Genomic DNA, 21,639 nt, shown 5'->3' on the forward strand with positions numbered 1-21,639 from the left:
AAATGAAAAACATGAGCAGCAAAACAACCCAGAGCTACGCTATGAATACTTTGAAACAGTATAAACATACACTGAAACACAATACATTTAATTATACCAGTAAGACACTTGATGAAAATTGAAAACGCAATTGACCAAAATCAGTTCTGGGACATGTGGAACAATTTAAGCACGACAAAGCCGCAAGAATTAGCGATACAAGATGAAGGAATTTGGAAAAACTTATTTTGATAATCTATACAAAAACCTCCCTCAAAAAGACTTACAACAGAACCAATTAGAAATTAATGAAAAATGTAACATCCTTGAATCAGTCATTAAAAACAACCAAATGCCATTAGATTAACCAATAACCCAACAAAAATTAAATGAAAAGCTCAAATCTATAAAATCAAAGAAAGCTTGTGGTCTAGATAACATCAGAAATGAAATGCTGAAAAACAGCACACCTGAGTTGCAAAATGCTGCGTTAAACGGTTCAACATGGTATTAACTTCTGTCTGCTTTCCTGATGTCTGGAACCAGGGGCTCATCTCCCCTGTCCACAGAAGTGGAGACAAATCAGACCCAACAATTACAGGGGAATTTGTGTCGACAGCAACTTGGGAAAGGTTTTCTGTAGCATTTTGAATTCAAACCTTCAAGAAAAAAATTTAATAACTAAATGTCAAATTGGCTTTCTCCCTGACCATAAATACACCTTACACACACACTAATTAATAAACACCATCTCACTACTGACCATGCAGTGGGGGGGAAAAGTATTTAGTCAGCCACCAATTGTGCAAGTTCTCCCACTTAAAAAAAATTTGAGTCCTGTAATTTTCATCATAGGTACACTTCAACTATGACAGACAAAATGAAAAGAAAAAAATCCAGAAAATCACATTGTAGGATTTTTTTTGAATTTATTTGCAAATTATGGTGGAATAATAAGTATTTGGTCAGCTACAAACAAGCAAGATTTCTGGCTCTCACAGACCTGTAACTTCTTCTATAAGAAGTTATTTACAACATTGAAAAAACAAAACAAAATCCCAAAATTGACTGAATTACCATCTGGCCCTAAACAGAGAATATGAATTGGCTCATTATCTCTACTCTGTCAGAGATACGAAGCAGAGACAGATCCTTACCAAGTCCAGGCTGAGTGTCCACCAATTGGCAATAGAAATTGGCAGACATAAAAAGACATGGCTACCCAAAGAGGAGGGTGTATGTGGTCACTGCACGACAGGGGAGGTAGAGACAGAGATGCACTTTCTCCTTTACCGTGAGAAATATTCCTTACCAAGATATTCATTATTCACAAAAATGACTACATTTATTCCAAATTTTAAAACTAAAAAATACTCATTGGCGAAGGAGCAATGGCTCTTCTTGCAGTCAAATAAGTATTTGCCTGCCATAGCCTGAGGGACACTGAATAATAACATCTGCATAGTAAACAGTAACCTACTTATTATTATTATTATTATTACTATTATTGTTATTAATATTATTATTGTTGTGATTATCATTCCATATAGTAGTAGTATGGGGTGATGGTAATGTTAGCAGTTTAATGATGGTTGTAGTAGTAGTAGTAGTAGTAGGCGTGATGATGGTAGTTGTAGCACTGATGTAATGATGAAGATAGCAGTTACTTAGTTATGTTTCATTTTCCATGTTTAGCTTTTTATATTTATTACATTTCTACTATTAGCATTTTATAATTTTTTCATTTAATTTTGTAGTATTATTATTTGCTACCATTTTATATTTGTTGTTCTTTATAATTGTATTACAATGTATATTGTTGCGCTGGCAATAGACTTATCATCAATACATTTTCGAAACTATTCTCACAGTAATCAAATATTTTGCACATGAACCGCCGCCCATTTGGAATAAGAAATGTGTGAATGTCTTTGTCCGTCGTGTCGTATAGTCCTGAACAGAACTAGAGTTCACTCTGTTCCATTCGCTCCTGAAGCAGCTTCTGTGAAGATAGGCTAGCCTGCCGTGTCGATGGTTCCCAGTGGGTTGATGAGAGTAGCGCAATACGGTGATTTGGCAAGAGTGGTAGGATGGTTTGAAGAGTTTGCTTTTCTAGATATTTGACTCAGGACAGCTCACGACAGTGATTGTCTGAGAGGGGAGTTTTTCCCCCTCGTTTGGTATTCGGGATTCGACCACCGCCGTCTTTCTGGTATAGTCTGGGGGGGTGAGTTGATTTTCTTCACCTCGTGTTGAGGTTCAAAGTTCTAACCACATTTCATACTTATTTTCCACCATAATTTGCAAATAAATTCATTAAAAATCCTACAATGTGATTTTCTGGATTTTATTTCGCGTTTTGTCTGTCATAATTGAAGTGTACCTATGATGAAAATTACAGGCCTCATCTTTTTAAGTGGGAGAACTTGCACAATTGGTGGCTGACTAAATACTTTTTTGCTCCATTGTACCTCCTAAAATCACATTCCTATCTTCACAAAAACACTTCAATCATTGTTCATATTGTATGCACAACATTAAGAATGCAGACGTCATACCTGTTGTGTAAATACTTTTCAAGTTGCAGTATTTCCTTAATAACCTTTTTAATGAGAACACAAAATAAAAACCATTATGACATGAGTTTTCTATAGATCCTCTCTGACCATTCCCCATGTTCTTATGTTAGAAATATTGTTCCAGTATTGGCGTTAGAACGTGTTATAGTTTCGGCAGGAAGACTGTCTGCAAAACAAAGGCATATTCCTAAGCGCATTTGAAGAGGGAGGGAGAGAGTCTTCTTCTACTTTAATTTACGACAGGGTGTGAGGTGTCAAAACCCCCACTCCAGTTCCCTCCTCCCCTTTGCGGAGGGAACTTATGTTTTACTTTATACTCCTTTTTCTCACCAATTTCATGATATCCAATTGGTAGTTAGTCTTGTCCCATCGCTGCAAAAAGGTTGAGAGCCATGCGTCCTCAGAAACACGACCCTGCAAAGCTGCACTGCTTCTTGACACACTGCTCACTTAACCCAGAAGCCAGCCGCACCAATGTGTCGGAGGAAACACTGTATAACTGGCGACCGTGTCAGCGTGTATGCTCCCGGCCCGCCACAGGAGTCGCTAGAGCGCGACGGGACAAGGACATCCCGGCCGGCCAAACCCTCCCCTAACACAGACGACGCTGGGCCAATTGTGCACCGCCTCATAGGTCTCCGGGTCGCGGCCGGCTGCGACAGAGCCCAGGATTGAACCCAAGTTTGTAGTGAAGCCTCAAGCACTCCGATGCATTGCCTTAGACCACTGCTTCACTCAGGTTATGTCACATTTGACATTTGTGGTTATGTCAGTTATGCCACATTTATAAAGACTTTATAAAGCATGATTTGTAACACATTTATGTAGTGTTTATGAAGGCTTTATTTAGCCTTTATAAGCTGCACGTTGTTTAAAGTGGGACCGTAGAAATTATGTTTTCCTTATAGGGATTTTTTAAGATTAAACTTATTGTCGATTTAGCAAGAGTGTTGTCATGTGAATTTAAAAAATAACAAAAACTTAAATAGTGAGCTATACCTTTGGGAACACAGGAGCAGCAGGCTACATTTTCCTACATAGAATGTTTTGGAAGTAATATCTTTCACAGATATGTCAGTCAGTTTCACTTGTCTCTAATTAACTTATTTGGGAAGCTTATCCCCTGACCCCTTCCCTTCCTTCCTCTGTTGCAGGCGTACTTTGGGGGAGAGGCGCGCTGTGACGCGGAGGCAGGACAGGGAGACGACTACGACCCCAGCGAGTTGATCTGTGGAGCATGCTCAGATGTGTCCAGGGCACAGGTGGGTCGAGGGAAAGGTCCAGAGAAGGCCTTAGGGCAGTGTTTTCCAAACTCATTCCTCTCGGAACACAGATGGTGCACATTTTGTTTAGAGGTCGACCGATTGTTTTTTCAACACCGATACCGATTTATTGGAGGATCCCAAAATAAACGATACCGATTTATTGGACGACTAAAACAAAAAAATGTATTTATTTATTAGTAATGACAATTACAACAATACTGAATGAACACTTTTATTTTAACTTAATAAAATCAATTTAGCCTCAAATAAATAATGAAACATGTTCAATTTGGTTTAAATAATGCAAAAACAAAGTGTTGGAGACGAAAGTAAAAGTGCATTATGTGCCATGTAAAAAAGCTAACGTTTAAGTTCCTTGCTCAGAACATGAGAATATATGAAAGCTGGTGGTTCCTTTTAACATGAGTCTTCAATTTTCCCAGGTAAGAAGTTTTAAGTTACAGATATTATAGGACTATTTCTTTCTATACCATTTGTATTTCATATACGTTTGAATATTGGATGTTCTTATAGGCACTTTAGTATTGCCAGTGTAACAGTATAGCTTCCGTCCCTCTCCTCGCTCCTCCCTGGCCATTTCCCTAGCCATTTCACTTCGGTTACACCAGCCTCATCTCGGGTTGATAGGCTTGAAGTCATAAACAGCGCAATGCTTGACGCACAACGAAGAGCTGCTGGCAAACGCACTAAAGTGCTGTTTGAATTCATGTTTACGCGCCTGCTTCTGCCTACCACCGCTCAGTCAGATACTTAGATACTTGTATGCTTAGTCAGATTGCAGATAGGACACGCTAGATAATATCTAGTAATATCAACCATGTGTAGTTAACTAGTGATTATGTTTGATGCAAGCTAGCAACTTACCTTGGCTTACTGCATTCGCGTAACAGGCAGTCTCCTTGTGGAGTGCACAAGGACTAGTTAACTGTAAGGTTGCAAGATTGGTTCCCCGGAGCTGACGAGGTGAAAATCTGTCGTTCTGCCTCTGAACAAGGCAGTTAACCCACCGTTTCCTCGGCCATCATTGAAAATAAGAATGTGTTCTTAACTGACTTGCCTAGTTAAATAATTAGCGCAATGCTGTTACATCTTTAAATAAAGCTGTAAAAAAAATAATAATAATTCAATCGGTGTCCAAAAATACCGATTTCCGATTGTTATGAAAACTTGAAATCGGCCCTAATTAATCGGCCATTCCAATTAATCGGTCAACCTCTAATACAAAGTTTGGGAACTACTGTCCTGTTGCATCACCCAACTTCTGTTGAGCTTCAATTGGCGGACAGATGGCAATACATTCTCCTGCAAAATGTCTTTATAAACTTGCCTATAAATCTGTCCACATATTTTGCCAGTAACGCTGTGGAACATCCAGGTGCATTTTTGCAAACTTCAGATGTGCAGCCATGTTGTTTTTGGACAGCAGTGGCTTCTTCTGTGGTGTCCTCCCATGAACACCATTCTTGTTTAATGTTTTACATATCATAGACTCGTCAACATGTTCCAGAGATTTCTGTAAGTCTTTAGCTGACACTCTAGGATTCTTCTTAACCTCATTGAGCATTCTGCGCTGTGCTCTTGCAGTCATCTTTGCAGGATGGCCACTCCTAGGGAGAGTAGCAACAGTGCTGAACTTTCTACATTTTAGAGACATTTTGTTTTACTGTGGACTGATTTTTAGAGATACTTTGTAACCCTTTCCAGCTTTATGTAAGTCAACAATTCTTAATCTTGTGTCTTCTGAGAACTTTTGTTTGAGGCATGGTTCACTTCAGGCAATGCTTCTTGTGAATAGCAAACAAACATTTTGTGAGTTTTTTTTTTTAAAGGCAGCTCACACCAACATCTCCCATCTCGTCTCATTGATTGGACTCCAGGTTAGCTGACTCCTGACTCCAATTAGCTTTTGGAGAAGTCAATAGCCTAGGGATTCACATACTTTTCCCAACCTACATTGTGAATGTTTGAATGATGTATTCAATATAGACAAGAAAAATACAATAATTTGTGTTTTATTAGTATAAGCAGACTGTGTTTGTCTGTTGTGACTTAGAAGATCAGATTTAATTTTAGGACCAAATTATTTAGAGATCCAAAGGGTTCACATACCTTATTTATATACAGTGGCAAAAAAATATATTTCAGTTCTTAATTTTTTATAAATTTGCAAAAATGTCTAAACCTGTTGTCGCTTTGTCATTATGGTGTATTTTGTGTAGATTTATAAAGAAAAATGTTTTTATTTAATCCATTTTAGAATTAAAACTGTAACGTAAAAAAAAGTTGAGATGTGTAAATACTTTCCGAATGCACTGTAAATCTGATATTTCAGTTTTTTTTTTTTTTTATAAGAAAAATTTGAAGCTTGTTTTCGTTTTGTCATTATGGGGTATTCCGTGTAGATTGAGGACGAAAAAAACGATTGAATCCATTTTAGAATAAGGCTTTGACGTAACAAAATGTGGAAAAAGTCAAGGGTTCTGAATACTTTCCGAATGCATCCTGTTTCTATTGATCATCCTTTCGCAATGTAGTATAACACATCTATGTTCCATCTGCAGATGTGTTCCAAGCATGGGACAGACTTTCTGGAGTACAAATGCCGGTACTGCTGCTCGGTGGCTGTCTTTTTCTGCTTCGGCACCACTCACTTCTGTAACGCCTGCCACGATGACTTCCAGAGGATGACCAGCGTGCCCAAGGAGGAGCTGCCTCACTGTCCTGCAGGTACAGACGTACTGTGCATAATGCATAATCATGGCAGTTTTTGCTTTGTACTGAAAGTGCTCCATCATGAAAACTTGACTGCTGACATGCACACTTTTTTGGGATTGTATTTCAGTGAACAAAATACAGAACAAAATACTAAAATATTAAATTCTAAAACAATCAAAGTTTATTGGTTGCGTACACAGCTTTGCAGATGTTAACGCAGTTGCAGTGAAATGTTTGTGTTTCTAGCTGTAACAATGCAGCAATATCATGCATTACAATATAACAATAGGGAAAGGGGATACCTAGTCAGTTGCACAACTGACTGCATTCAACCAAAATGTGTCTTCCGCATTTGTATCTGTATTTATTATGGATCCCCATTAGCAGCTACTATTCCTGGGGTCCAGCAAAATTAAGGCAGTTTATACAATTTAAAAACAATTTTTTATTTTTTATTTCACCTTTATTTAACCAGGTAGGCTAGTTGAGAACAAGTTCTCATTTGCAACTGCGACCTGGCCAAGATAAAGCATAGCAGTGTGAGCAGACAACAAAGAGTTACACATGGAGTAAACAATTAACAAGTCAATAACACAGTAGAAACCAAAGGGGGAGTCTATATACAATGTGTGCAAAAGGCATGAGGAGGTAGGCAAATAATAAAAATTTTGCAGATTAACACTGGAGTGATGAATGATCAGATGGTCATGTACAGGTAGAGATATTGGTGCAAAAGAGCAGAAAAGTAAATAAATAAAAACAGTATGGGGATGAGGTAGGTGAGAAAGGGTGGGCTATTTACCAATAGACTATGTACAGCTGCAGCGATCGGTTAGCCGCTCAGATAGCTGATGTTTGAAGTTGGTGAGGGAGATAAAAGTCTCCAACTTCAGCGATTTTTGCAATTCGTTCCAGTAACAGGCAGCAGAGTACTGGAACGAAAGGCGGCCAAATGAGGTGTTGGCTTTAGGGATGATCAGTGAGATACACCTGCTGGAGCGCGTGCTACGGATGGGTGTTGCCATCGTGACCAGTGAGCTGAGATAAGGCGGAGCTTTACCTAGCATGGACTTGTAGATGACCTGGAGCCAGTGGGTCTGGCGACGAATATGTAGCGAGGGCCAGCCGACTAGAGCATACATGTCGAAGTGGTGGGTGGTATAAGGTGCTTTAGTGACAAAACGGATGGCACTGTGATAGACTGCATCCAGTTTGCTGAGTAGAGTGTTGGAAGCCATTTTGTAGATGACATCGCCGAAGTCGAGGATCGGTAGGATAGTCAGTTTTACTAGGGTAAGCTTGGCGGCGTGAGTGAAGGAGGCTTTGTTGCGGAATAGAAAGCCGACTCTTGATTTGATTTTCGATTGGAGATGTTTGATATGAGTCTGGAAGGAGAGTTTGCAGTCTAGCCAGACACCTAGGTACTTATAGACGTCCACATATTCTAGGTCGGAACCATCCAGGGTGGTGATGCTAGTCGGGCATGCGGGTGCAGGCAGCGACCGGTTGAAAAGCATGCATTTGGTTTTACTAGCGTTTAAGAGCAGTTGGAGGCCACGGAAGGAGTGTTGTATGGCATTGAAGCTTGTTTGGAGGTTAGATAGCACAGTGTCCAAAGACTGGCCGAAAGTATATAGAATGGTGTCGTCTGCGTAGAGGTGGATCAGGGACTCGCCCGCAGCAAGAGCAACATCATTGATATACACAGAGAAAAGAGTCGGCCCGAGAATTGAACCCTGTGGCACCCCCATAGAGACTGCCAGAGGACCAGACAGCATGCCCTCCGATTTGACGCACTGAACTCTGTCTGCAAAGTAATTGGTGAACCAGGCAAGGCAGTCATCCGAAAAACCAAGGCTCCTGAGTCTGCCGATAAGAATATGGTGATTGACAGAGTCGAAAGCCTTGGCAAGGTCGATGAAGACGGCTGCACAGTACTGTCTTTTATTGATGGCGGTTATGATATCGTTGAGTACCTTGAGTGTGGCTGAGGTGCACCCATGACCGGCTCGGAAACCAGATTGCACAGCGGAGAAGGTGCGGTGGGATTCGAGATGGTCAGTGACCTGTTTGTTGACTTGGCTTTCGAAGACCTTAGATAGGCAGGGCAGGATGGATATAGGTCTGTAACAGTTTGGGTCCAGGGTGTCTCCCCCTTTGAAGAGGGGGATGACTGCGGCAGCTTTCCAATCCTTGGGGATCTCAGACGATATGAAAGAGAGGTTGAACAGGCTGGTAATAGGGGTTGCGACAATGGTGGCAGATAGTTTCAGAAATAGAGGGTCCAGATTGTCAAGCCCAGCTGATTTGTACGGGTCCAGGTTTTGCAGCTCTTTCAGAACATCTGCTATCTGGATTCGGTTAAAGGAGAACCTGGAGAGGCTTGGGCGATGAGCTGCGGGGGGGCGGAGCTGTTGGCCGAGGTTGAAGTAGCCAGGCGGAAGGCATGGCCAGCCGTTGAGAAATGCTTATTGAAGTTTTCGATAATCATGGATTTATCAGTGGTGACCGTGTTACCTAGCCTCAGTGCAGTGGGCAGCTGGGAGGAGGTGCTCTTGTTCTCCATGGACTTCACGGTGTCCCAGAACTTTTTGGAGTTGGAGCTACAGGATGCAAACTTCTGCCTGAAGAAGCTGGCCTTAGCTTTCCTGACTGACTGCGTGTATTGGTTCCGGACTTCCCTGAACAGTTGCATATCACGGGGACTATCCGATGCTATTGCAGTCCGCCACAGGATGTTTTTGTGCTGGTCGAGGGCAGTCAGGTCTGGGGTGAACCAAGGGCTGTATCTGTTCTTAGTTCTGCATTTTTTGAACGGAGCATGCTTATCTAAAATGGTGAGGAAGTTACTTTTAAAGAATGACCAGGCATCCTCAACTGACGGGATGAGGTCAATGTCCTTCCAGGATACCCGGGCCAGGTCGATTAGAAAGGCCTGCTCACAGAAGTGTTTTAGGGAGCGTTTGACAGTGATGAGGGGTGGTCGTTTGACTGCGGCTCCGTAGCGGATACAGGCAATGAGGCAGTGATCGCTGAGATCCTGGTTGAAGACAGCGGAGGTGTATTTGGAGGGCCAGTTGGTCAGGATGACGTCTATGAGGGTGCCCTTGTTTACAGAGTTAGGGTAGTACCTGGTGGGTTCCTTGATGATTTGTGTGAGATTGAGGGCATCTAGCTTAGATTGTAGGACTGGCGGGGTGTTAAGCATATCCCAGTTTAGGTCACCTAACAGAACAAACTCTGAAGCTAGATGGGGGGCGATCAATTCACAAATGGTGTCCAGGGCACAGCTGGGAGCTGAGGGGGGTCGGTAGCAGGCGGCAACCGTGAGAGACTTATTTCTGGAGAGTAATTTTCAAAATTAGTAGTTCGAACTGTTTGGGTATGGACCTGGAAAGTATGACATTACTTTGCAGGCTATCTCTGCAGTAAACTGCAACTCCGCCCCCTTTGGCAGTTCTATCTTGACGGAAGATGTTATAGTTGGGTATGGAAATCTCTGAATTTTTGGTGGCCTTCCTGAGCCAGGATTCAGACACAGCAAGGACATCAGGGTTAGCAGAGTGTGCTAAAGCAGTGAGTAAAACAAACTTAGGGAGGAGGCTTCTGATGTTGACATGCATGAAACCAAGGCTTTTTCGATCACAGAAGTCAACAAATGAGGGTGCCTGGGGACATGCAGGGCCTGGGTTTACCTCCACATCACCCGCGGAACAGAGAAGGAGTAGTATGAGGGTGCGGCTAAAGGCTATCAAAACTGGTCGCCTAGAGTGTTGGGGACAGAGAATAAGAGGAGCAGGTTTCTGGGCATGGTAGAATATATTCAGGGCATAATGCGCAGACAGGGGTATGGTGGGGTGCGGGTACAGCGGAGGTAAGCCCAGGCACTGGGTGATGAGGAGAGAGGTTGTATCTCTGGACATGCTGGTAGTAATGGGTGAGGTCACCGCATGTGTGGGAGGTGGGACAAAGGAGTTATCAGGGGCATGAAGAGTGGAACTAGGGGCTCCATTGTGAACTAAAACAATGATAACTAACCTGAACAACAGTATACAAGGCATATTGACATTTGAGAGAGACATACAGCAATCACAGGTGTTGAATTGGGAAAGCTAGCTAAAACAGTAGGTGAGACAACAGCTAATCAGCTAGCACAACAACAGCAGGTAAAATGGCGTAGACTAGGCAACGGGGCCAACAGATAAAACAAACAAGCAGAATGGAGTACCGTGATTAATGGACAGTCCAGCGTGCATCAGCTATGTAGCCAAGAGATCAGTGTCCAGGGGGCAGCGGTGGATGGGGCAGGGAAGCTGGACTGGCGAGTGTTATCCAGGTTAAAAAAAACTAACAATGACTAAATAGCTTGTAGCTAGTTAGCTGGTTAGCTTCTGGAGGTTCTTGAGTGGGTTCTAAAAATAAAAAAAATAATAGCGATTCCGTATCACATTGGGTGAGGCAGGTTTCCGGAAGGTATAAACAAATTAAAAGTCAAAAGAGATAGAAAGTAAATATGGGTCCGGTGAGCGTTTGGGACGCGGCGATTCAGGCGGTTAGCAGGCCTGTGCTAACAAGCTAACAGTTTGTAGGCCCGGGCTAGACAAGGTAGCAGTTAGCGGACCGGAGCTGGACAAGCTAGCAGTTAGCAGGCCGAATTAGCAAGCAGGGAGATAGCGAGGGCTAGAGAGTTAGCCTTTGGGGGACGTCGCGATGGGGTGAGTCTGTTTATTCCTCTTCATGCGATGACATCGGTAGACCGGTCGTGGGCCCGGGTATTGTAGCTCAGGAGTATGCTACGGTGGTAGCACAGGTGCTACGGCCGGGCTAGCTTCAAGCTAAGTGGGTGGAAACGCTAGCCAGGAGTAATCCGGGGTTGCGGTTTAGCTAGATAGCTAGTTGCTGAAAAATCCAGCTGAAAGATGTTCCGTTTGCAGTGGGAATCCGGGGATGAATCCGGGGATGAAAAATAAATAGGTCCGTTATGCTCTGGTTAAAGTCGCGTTGTACGAACAGGCGAGAGCTTTCCGAACTACAGGTTAGCTGATGACCGGTTAGCTGAAGACCGCTAGCATACCCGCTGGTTAGCTGGCTAGCTTCAGTTGAGGGGTCCCGAAGTAAATATAAATACTTTAGGAAAAATAGCTACATTGGGTGAGTCGGGTTGCAGGAGAGTATTTGAAAGCTTAGGGTTTAGCAAAATGTTTTCAAAGAGATATGTGGAGAAAATATGTAAAAAAAGAAAAAGAAACGATATATACAGGGACACGACAGGACAGGACGACCTACTGCTACGCCATCTTGGGCATCCAGGATACATACATAGATTTCACAACACACTGTGTGAAACTCGGGCCCCTACTCCACCACAATCACATTTCTACAGTACAAAATCCATGTGCATATGCACTATGCATATGGAACCATGTGCATAGTGCATATGTTATCGTGTGTCTGTGCCTGTGTTTGCTTCCCAGTCCCCGCTGTTCCATAAGGTGTATTTTATGTGTTATTTAAATCTGATTTTACTGCTTGCATCAGTTACTTGATGTGGAATAGATTTCCATGTAGTCATGGCTCTATGTAGTACTGTTCACCTCCCATAGTCTGTTCTGGACTTGGAGACTGTGAAGAGACCTCTGGTGGCATGACTTGTGGGGTATGCATGGGTGTCGGAGCTGTGCGCCAGTAGTTCAGACAGACCGCTCGGACACCCAGCCCCTCTGAATCAGAGAGGTGTGGAGGGCTGCCTTAATGGACGTCCACGTCATCGGCTCCACTGGAGCGGTTGCTATTAACTGCCTTGCTCAAGGGGAGAATGGCAGATGTTTCCACCTTACCGGCTTGGGGATTCGAACCAGCGACCTCAGGCCAGCAATGTCAAGTACATTATATGTACGGACCATTCGAAAAGTATTGGGACCCCACAATTTGTTACGTTACAGCCTTATTCTAAAATGGATTAAATAAAACATTTTCCTCATCAATGTACACACAATACCCCATAATGACAAAGCGAAAACAGGTTTTCATAGTCGGCGGAGGCAATTTTCTGTCCCTGCTCTGGATCGAGCGGGGCTTCTCCATCTGTCGGAGGGTTAGGCGCTGGGAGGAACGGGCTCAAGTTATCCTGCCTCTCGCCCGTCCATAAAGGGTTCTCCTAATCCTGTGAAGCGTGGCAGTGGGCGGATTTCCTAGTCTTTCGAGCCAAGCATGATTTTGGTCGGCTCCACGGAAAGAAATGTTGACCATTTCTGGTTCCAAAACAATGTCCTATCCCAGAATTTGAGAGAATTACATTGCTAAGCTGCTCCCGAATGTACTACATCATGATATGGACTACGATATAATCAATTTCCATGTGGGTTTTAATGACATTATGAAGAGCAGCTCTGAACAGTTGAACCTGGTTGACTGACTGACTAATACAAGACCTAACATATCTGGCCCTGTGTCCTCTGTGAATCGTGGCATTTGAACGCTATAGCAGGATTCTTTGTCTTCACAACTGGCTACGTGATTATTGCAGCTCAGTGGATGTAACTTTTGTTGACAATTTCGATACCTTTTGGAAACAAAATGCGTTTTATAAGGAGGATGAGATCCACCCAAATCATTTGGATTCCCGGATCCTTACACCGCATTATAAGGCTGCGTTGACACTAACTTATCAATGACCCAAGCCCAGCTCAGTTAATGCCTACCATTGTGTTGCTGAGTCATCATAATGCTTTAGAAAATGTACATTATACCAAGGGCATTGGTAGACACAATGTAAGTAACCATTTGTGTTCCTATAACTGCCCTGAATGCCTCTGCTGATCCTACAGATATTGTATGCCGTAATCATGTGTCTATGAACCATATTTATACGGTATACCTTTGATACAGTGGTAGCAATACAAGGTTGTAACATCTACAGAAAAGACAGAAATGCCAAAGGTGGAGGTGTTGCCATTTAGATTCAGAACCACATTCCTGTGAAGCTTAGAGAGGATCTCATGTTAAATACTGTTGAAGTAATATGGCTGCAGGTTCATCTGCCTCACCTAAAGCCCATTATTGTGGGAAGCTGCTATAGACCACCAATTGCCGTCAGTATCTGGATAACGTATTAAATGCTTGATAATATATGTGATATCAATAGAGAAGTATATTTTCTGGGTGATTTTAAATATTGTCTGGCTATCATCAAGCTTCCCACTCAAGAAAAAGCTTAAAACTGTAACCAATGCCTGCAACCTGGATCAGGTTACCAGTAAACCTACCAGGGTGGTTACAAACAGCACAGGAATGAAATCATCAATGTATTGATCACATCTTTACTAATGCTGCAACAATGTGCTTTAAAGCAGTATCCATATACATTACAACAGGGCTCCAACCCTGTTCATGGAGAGCTACGGTCCTGTAGGTTTTCACTCCAACACTAATCTACCTGATTCTAAGAATTAGCTGGTTGATAAACTGGTTAGTTACAACTGGTGTTGGAGTTAAAACATACAGGAAGGTAGCTCTCCAGGAACAGGGTTGGAGTGAAAACCTACAGGAATGTAGCTCTCCAGGAACAGGGTTGGAGTTAAAACATACAGGGTTGGAGTTAAAACTTACAGGACGGTATCTCTCTGGGAACAGGGTTGGAGTGAAAACCTACAGGAATATAGTTCTCCAGGAACAGGGTTGGAATGAAAACTTACAGGAAGGTAGCTCTCCAGGAACAGGGTTGGAGTGAAAACCTACAGGAAGGTAGCTCTCCAGGAACAGGGTTAGAGTGAAAACCTACAGGAAGGTAGCTCTCCAGGAACAGGGTTGGAGTTCAAACATACAGGGTTGGAGTTAAAACCTACAGGAAGGTAGCTCTCCAAGAACAGGGTTGGAGTTAAAATATACAGGAAGGTAGCTCTCCCAAGAACAGGGTTGGAGTTAAAACATACAGGGAGGTAGCTCTCCAGGAACAGGGTTGGAGTTAAAACATACAGGGTTGGAATTAAAACCTACAGGACGGTATCTCTCTGGGAACAGGGTTGAGTTAAAACATACAGGAAGGTAGCTCTCTAAGAACAGGGTTGGAGTTAAAACATACAGGAAGGTAGCTCTCCAGGAACAGGGTTGGAGTTAAAACATACAGGAAGGTAGCTCTCCAAGAACAGGGTTGGAGTTAAAACATACAGGAAGGTAGCTCTCCAGGAACAGGGTTAGAGTTAAAACATACAGGAAGGTAGCTCTCCAAGAACAGGGTTGGAGTTAAAACATACAGGAAGGTAGCTCTCCAGGAACAGGGTTGGAGTTAAAACATACAGGGTTGGAGTTAAAACCTACAGGACAGTATCTCTCCAGGAACAGGGCTGGAGTGAAAACCTACAGGAATATAGTTCTCCAGGAACAGGGTTGGAATGAAAACTTACAGGAAGGTAGCTCTCCAGGAACAGGGTTGGAGTGAAAACCTACAGGAAGGTAGCTCTCCAGGAACAGGGTTAGAGTGAAAACCTACAGGAAGGTAGCTCTCCAGGAACAGGGTTGGAGTTCAAACATACAGGGTTGGAGTTAAAACCTACAGGAAGGTAGCTCTCCAAGAACAGGGTTGGAGTTAAAACATACAGGAAGGTAGCTCTCCAGGAACAGGGTTGGAGTTAAAACCTACAGGAAGGTAGCTCTCCAAGAACAGGGTTGGAGTTAAAACATACAGGAAGGTAGCTCTCCAGGAACAGGGTTGGAGTTAAAACATACAGGGTTGGAGTTAAAACCTACAGGACAGTATCTCTCCAGGAACAGGGTTGGAGTTCAAACATACAGGGTTGGAGTTAAAACCTACAGGAAGGTAGCTCTCCAAGAACAGGGTTGGAGTTAAAACATACAGGAAGGTAGCTCTCCAGGAACAGGGTTGGAGTTAAAACCTACAGGAAGGTAGCTCTCCAAGAACAGGGTTGGAGTTAAAACATACAGGAAGGTAGCTCTCCAGGAACAGGGTTGGAGTTAAAACATACAGGGTTGGAGTTAAAACCTACAGGACAGTATCTCTCCAGGAACAGGGCTGGAGTTAAAACCTACAGGAAGATAGCTCTCCAGGAACAGGGTTGAGTTAAAACATACAGGGAGGTAGCTCTCCAGGAACAGGGTTGGAGTTAAAACATACAGGAAGGTAGCTCTCCAGGAACAGGGTTGGAGTTAAAACATACAGGAAGGTAGCTCTCCAGGAACAGGGTTGGAGTTAAAACCTACAGGAAGGTAGCTCTCCAGGAACAGGGTTGGAGTTCAAACATACAGGGAGGTAGCTCTCCAGGAACAGGGTTGGAGTTAAAACATACAGGAAGGTAGCTCTCCAGGAACAGGGTTGGACACCACTGCATTACAATATAATAGCCATATCTAGGAAAACCAAAGTTCCAAAGGCTGGGCCTAATATAGTGTATAAGAAATCATACAATAAGTTTTGTAGTGATTCATATGTTGATGTTGTAAATAACATTTGTTGGTCCGTGGTGTAACCAGAAGCTGTACTAGACACATTTATGAAATTGCTTATTCCAGTTACTAATAAGCACCCAGTAAGAAAATGTCTGTACAAACTGGTTGAGAGGGATGAGGCAAAAGGAATGGCAAATAAAGTCTGGCTGCACAACCGATTTGGCAAACGTACTGCAAATTGAGAAATATGGTGACTAAACTGAATAAAAAGAAGAAACTACATAATGAAACAATGGTAAATGACATAAAGAATGATAGTAAAACACTTGGGAGCACCTTAAATGACATTTTGGGGAAAAAGGCAAACTCTGCTCCATCATTCATTAAATCAGATGGCTCATTCATCACAAAACCCACTGATATTGCCAACTACTATATTTTTTACCATTGGCAAGATTAGCAAACTTAGACATGACAGCAACAAACGCTGACACTACGCATCCAAGTATAACTGATAAAATTATGAAAGACAAGAATTGTAATTTTGAATTCCGTAAAGTGAGTGTGGAAGAGGTTAATTAATTGTCTATCAACAATGACAAGCCCCCGGGGTCTGACAACTTGGATGGAAAATAGTGGATGATATTGCCACTTCTATTTGCCATATCTTCAAATTAAGCCTACTAGAGAGTGTGTGCCCTCAGGCCTGGAGGGAAGCAAAAGTCATTCCGCTACCCAAGAATAGTAAAGCCCCCTTGACTGGCTCAAATTGCCGACCAATCAGCCTGTTACCAAGCCTTAGTAAACTTTTGGAAAAAATAGTGTTTGACCAGATACAATGCTATTTCACAGTAAACAAATTGACAACAGAATTTCAGCATGCTTATAGGGAAGGACATTCAACAAGCACAGCACTTACACAAATGACTGATTGGCTGAGAGAAATTGATGATAAAAAGATTGGGGACTGTTTTGTTAGGCTTCAGTGTGGCTTTTGACATTACGGATCATAATCTGCTGCTGAAAAAACGTAATTGTTATGGCTTCACATCCCCTGCATTACTGTGGATAGAGAGATACCTCTCTATCAGAACACAGAGTGTGATCTTTAATGGAAACCTCTCCAACATAACCCAGGTAGAATCAGGAATTCCCAATGGCAGCTGTCTAGGCCCCTTACTTTTTTAAATCTTTGCTAACGACATTCCACTGGCAAATATTTCTAAAACAGAAAGCATTGTATTTGGGACAAATCATTCACTATATCCTAAACCTCAGCTAAGTCTTGTAATGAATAATGTGGAAATTGAGCAAGTTGGGGTGGCTAAACTGATGGAGTAACCCTGGATTGTAAACTGTCATGGTCAAAACATATTGATTGATATAACAGTAGCTAAGATGGAGAGAAGTCTGTCGTTAATAAAGCTGCTCTAGCTTCTTAACAACACTATCAACAAGGCAGGTCCTATAGGCCCTACATTTGTCACACCTAGACTACTGTTCAGTCGTGTGGTCAGGTGCCACAAAAAGGGAAAATTGCAATTGGCTCATAACAGGGCAGCACGGCTGGCCCTTGGATGTACACAGAGAGCTAAGATTAATAATATGCATCTCTCCTGGCTCAAAGTGGAGGAGAGATTGACTTCATTACTACTTGTACTTGTGAGAGGTATTCATATACTACATTACTGTATGAAATGTGTAAAACACTATGTAAACATTGCTAAAGGGACTTTGCTTTTGAGTGTAGTATACCTTTATGCCCTTGGCTCCTTTAAGGAGCATATCAGGCCAATGACAAATGTCTTCCACTTCACTCTGTACGGGGCAAGTTTTTCCTTGTCGCAGCAGTTGAAGCACCAGGCATGCAACCGGACCAATCCCCTATTTATCCACTGTTATTTATTTACCAGTTATTTACTTCAACCAGGAAAGTTGATTTCTTGTTCTTAACCTGGGGTTAAGCTGACCCGGTTCTTCAGGCAGAGCAAAAATAAGGTTCACAAAGAAGTTTGAAAACCACTGGTTTACAACAGCAACCCGGGGAAGAGTTACAATGGAAAAGAGAAGGGATGAATGAGCCAGTTGATGGCAGGGGATGATTCGGTGGCTCCCTGTGGGAAATAAAAATGATCCATTTGAATCATTCAGACCAAGGGATCTGTGTGTTTCGAAGGTCTGTTAAAATAGTGATGTCATCTTAATTCCAAGCTGATGTTGTTTGATGCTCTTTGACATACTGTAGTTCAGAGGTGCAGCTCAGTGCTTAGGTCACGTCATTGAGGGCCGCCACATCGTCTGCTGATTTGACCCTGTTGGCACTTGATTGATCAGTCAATATCATTGATTGGACAGAATCAGACCTCTGGCCTCCATATCTAAATCAGTGACTGGGAACCAGCAGAGGTTCTTCAAATACAATGAATGGAATGACAAACTATTTTATCAAATCACAAATCATGACAAACTGTCAACTGTAGTCTCAAATGGGCAAATTTTCACTTTGTCTCCCATTGACATCAATGCATGACTTCGGTAGAATCAAGCCAAACTCCTCATTGTTCTCATTTGTTCTCCTTGCATCCCCAGGTCCAAAAGGCAAGCAGTTGGAGGGGACAGATTGCCCCTTACACGTGGTTCACCCACCTACCGGCGAGGAGTTTGCCCTGGGCTGTGGAGTGTGCAGGAATGCCCATAGCTTCTAAAAACACCCAGGTCTGAAAACTGAGAGACACGTACCGAACACTCCTCCTACTGGGACTGCAGGATGTTGGCTGCAGCCTGAGCCCAGCCTGTCAAGTATCTCCTCGTGTTGGCTTTCATGTTGTCAGATGGCCCTGGACACTGGATCCGGCTTTCTACCGTACCCAAGAGTCCCAAGTTGTGCTCTTCGACCTACCAACCAGAGTCTTTGAGGCTACTAAAAAACACACAGAGTTGAGGCTCTATGTGCATTCCAGAGGAAACTCTAATATATAATAATTAAACTTGTGACCTGTTTCCATGTGGCCGTTGTGACCCCTTGGCTTCCATAGAAGTTGACCAGAGTCTTCGAGGCTACTACAAAACACACAGAGAGTTGAGGCTCTATGTGCATTCCAGAGGAAACTCTAATATATAATAATTAAACTTGTGACCTGTTTGCATGTGGCCGTTGTGACCCCTTGGCTTCCATAGAGGTTGACCAGAGTCTTCGAGGCTACTACAAAACACACAGAGTTGAGACTCTATGTGCATTCCAGAGGAAACTCTAATATATAATAATTAAACTTGTGACCTGTTTGCATGTGGCTGTTGTGACCCCTTGGCTTCCATAGAAGTTGCACACCGATCACTGAAGTGTAACAATGTATTGAATATTGTTTTTTTTTCTTAAGGCAATTAGGATGAACATGGGATATATACAATGAAAAAATATGAGACGGGTTGTATTTCCAGCTTCCTAACAATGAAATCAAAATATTGTTGTATGTAAACAGATTTTTTTTTGTAATCCTGTACATTTATTCTCTCCACTGTCGAGTGCATCATGGGTTAACAGACAAAAAGGTGGTGAAAAAGACTTAAGAATAGGTTTAGGAGGAAAATAGTGTGCAATTGATCTAATCTTGTATATAATGATGTTTTCTGAAGTTGCTGCTCTACACTTCAATTGTGTTTGATATTCTGGTTTATGTTTTGAGCCAGAACTTTTAATGAAGTGCAATAATGGGTGTGCCTCCTATCTTGCAGCAGTTTATCCTATGGAATGTATGTCGATAAAAGCCACTGTACATTTTTATATGGCGATAAACAGTCGTATTCCTCCAACTCAAAATGTCAGATCACTTCTGTTTTCTGAAAATGATGAGGAGCCCAGCGTCTGCAGTGTATGAAGGTTGATTGATGTGAACACTTTTTTCTGCTCCACAATCAGAAAAATTACGGTGCGGTACAAACCCTTTTTTCTGTGTTTTCTTTTAACGACTCAGAAGTTGACTATGCTGTAGGCTACCGTTCTATTGTAAATGTGCGGTAAGTCTTCAGAACCAAATAATAAAAATAATTGTGAATATCCGTGATGCTTTTCCATCAGTAGGAGGCAGGGGGGACATGGGGGTCTGAGAAAAAACAAACGGCTGTTGTTATAAAAGCTTATTACTTGTAATATCTGTGGTGAATGGATTTGAATGGAAATAAACCAGGTTCTCTGTTTCGCAAGGTACATTTAAGAGGACGGTTGTGTTTATGTCACTTGGTTTTACCACACCAATGCAAGTAATGAAATAATTGTATCCTGCTGATACAGTCAACACCATATGTATTTGGAAAGTCAAGATTTTTATTTTTTTTATTGGATCTATACTTTGGGGCGGCAGGTAGCTTAGTCATTAGAGCGCTGGGCCAGTAACCGAAAGGTTGCTGGATCAAATCCCTGATCTGAGAAGGTAAAAATCTGTCATTCTGCCCCTGAACAAGGCAGTTAACCCACTGTTCCCCGGCAGGCCGTCATTGTAAATAAGAATTTGTTCTTAATTGACTTGCCTAGCAAAATAAAGGTAAAATATAAAATGTTTAAATACTGCTGCCCTTTGAGATCAAATGTTTCATTTGAGGTGACAGTACAGACCATCTGTCACCTTTTAAATGAGGGTATTTTAATTCTGTAGACCAAAGTTTAGTATTTGATCCCATATTCCTTGTACGCAATGACTAACCACATCAAGCTTGTAACTCTAGAAACTCGTTGAATACATTGGTAGTGTGTTTTGGTTTTGCCCAATAATAACTGAATGGTGAATGATGACTGGAGTAATTTCTTTCTGAGTAGTAACATGTTTTGGAACACTACTAAATTAATCCTGATAATGCCATGATGAAGAAAAATCATGAATGAATCAGAATAGTGATGAGTGAGGTTAGAGGTTACAGCAAAACATTCCAACCTCTCACCAATAGTGGGAGCTTAGGGGATTTGTACCTCTGGAAGTGTCCAGAAACATCTTTCATACTTTTAAATTAAACTGACTCCATGCATTAGTCATTTCCTGTTGGGCAAAAATAAAAGGTGACTGTACTACTGTCACTTAATATGAAACATATCTAAAATTCAGTATGCGTTTCGAGACAGGTTCATAAAATAGGGATCAATGAAAGAAGTCTGTCTAAATATATGCATATTCCTCTCCATTTCAAAACCAACTGTAGTTTTAAAAATATTCTGATCTTGTAGATTGAGGGTCATTTTAGGGTTAGGAAAGAATGTATGAATAATTTTTAAAAACAGTTTAGACAACCTTTACACTCAAAATATACTGATGAATCAAAAGTAGTGTTTTGATTCATTACCCATGCTAATGTTGGAAGATTAGTGTACATAGAATCATAATGGTGTACAATAGTACTGTAGGCGATGCCCTCGTATTGCCGGCACTAACCATGGAGCTGTGTAAGGACACAGCCAACAACCGCCATGCAGCGATTTAATTAGCCTGTTAATTAAAAAGACTATCAACTGTTACCAATGATCCTCAGCAACAACCACACAGTCATGATGGCGTTTGCAGAGGAAGCAAATGAAGGTAAATGTTGTGGTTATGCTTTTACACCGAACAAAAATATAAACACAACATGTAAAAGTGCTGGTTTCATGAGCTGCAATAAAAGAGCCCAGAAATGTTCCATTCGCACAAAAACCT

At 42.1% G+C, this 21,639-nt stretch overlaps 1 protein-coding gene across 10 annotated transcripts in view; it reads left to right on the plus strand.

The window, feature by feature from the left end:
* The window catches only part of mycbp2 (MYC binding protein 2), a 265,465-nt gene extending 245,300 nt beyond the window's left edge, over positions 1 to 20,165 (plus strand). For all 10 annotated transcript variants that reach the window (XM_031805789.1, XM_031805791.1, XM_031805794.1 and 7 more), the window contains 3 exons: positions 3,713 to 3,820; positions 6,406 to 6,571; positions 18,551 to 20,165. In XM_031805789.1, coding sequence (XP_031661649.1) covers positions 3,713 to 3,820; positions 6,406 to 6,571; positions 18,551 to 18,666 — 390 coding nt within the window. In that variant the 3' untranslated portion in view covers positions 18,667 to 20,165. The remainder of the gene's footprint in view (positions 1 to 3,712; positions 3,821 to 6,405; positions 6,572 to 18,550) is intronic.
* Positions 20,166 to 21,639: the final 1,474 nt, after the last annotated feature.

The sequence above is a fragment of the Oncorhynchus kisutch genome, linkage group LG26 (assembly GCF_002021735.2).
Source record: "Oncorhynchus kisutch isolate 150728-3 linkage group LG26, Okis_V2, whole genome shotgun sequence".
Taxonomy (NCBI): domain Eukaryota; kingdom Metazoa; phylum Chordata; class Actinopteri; order Salmoniformes; family Salmonidae; genus Oncorhynchus; species Oncorhynchus kisutch.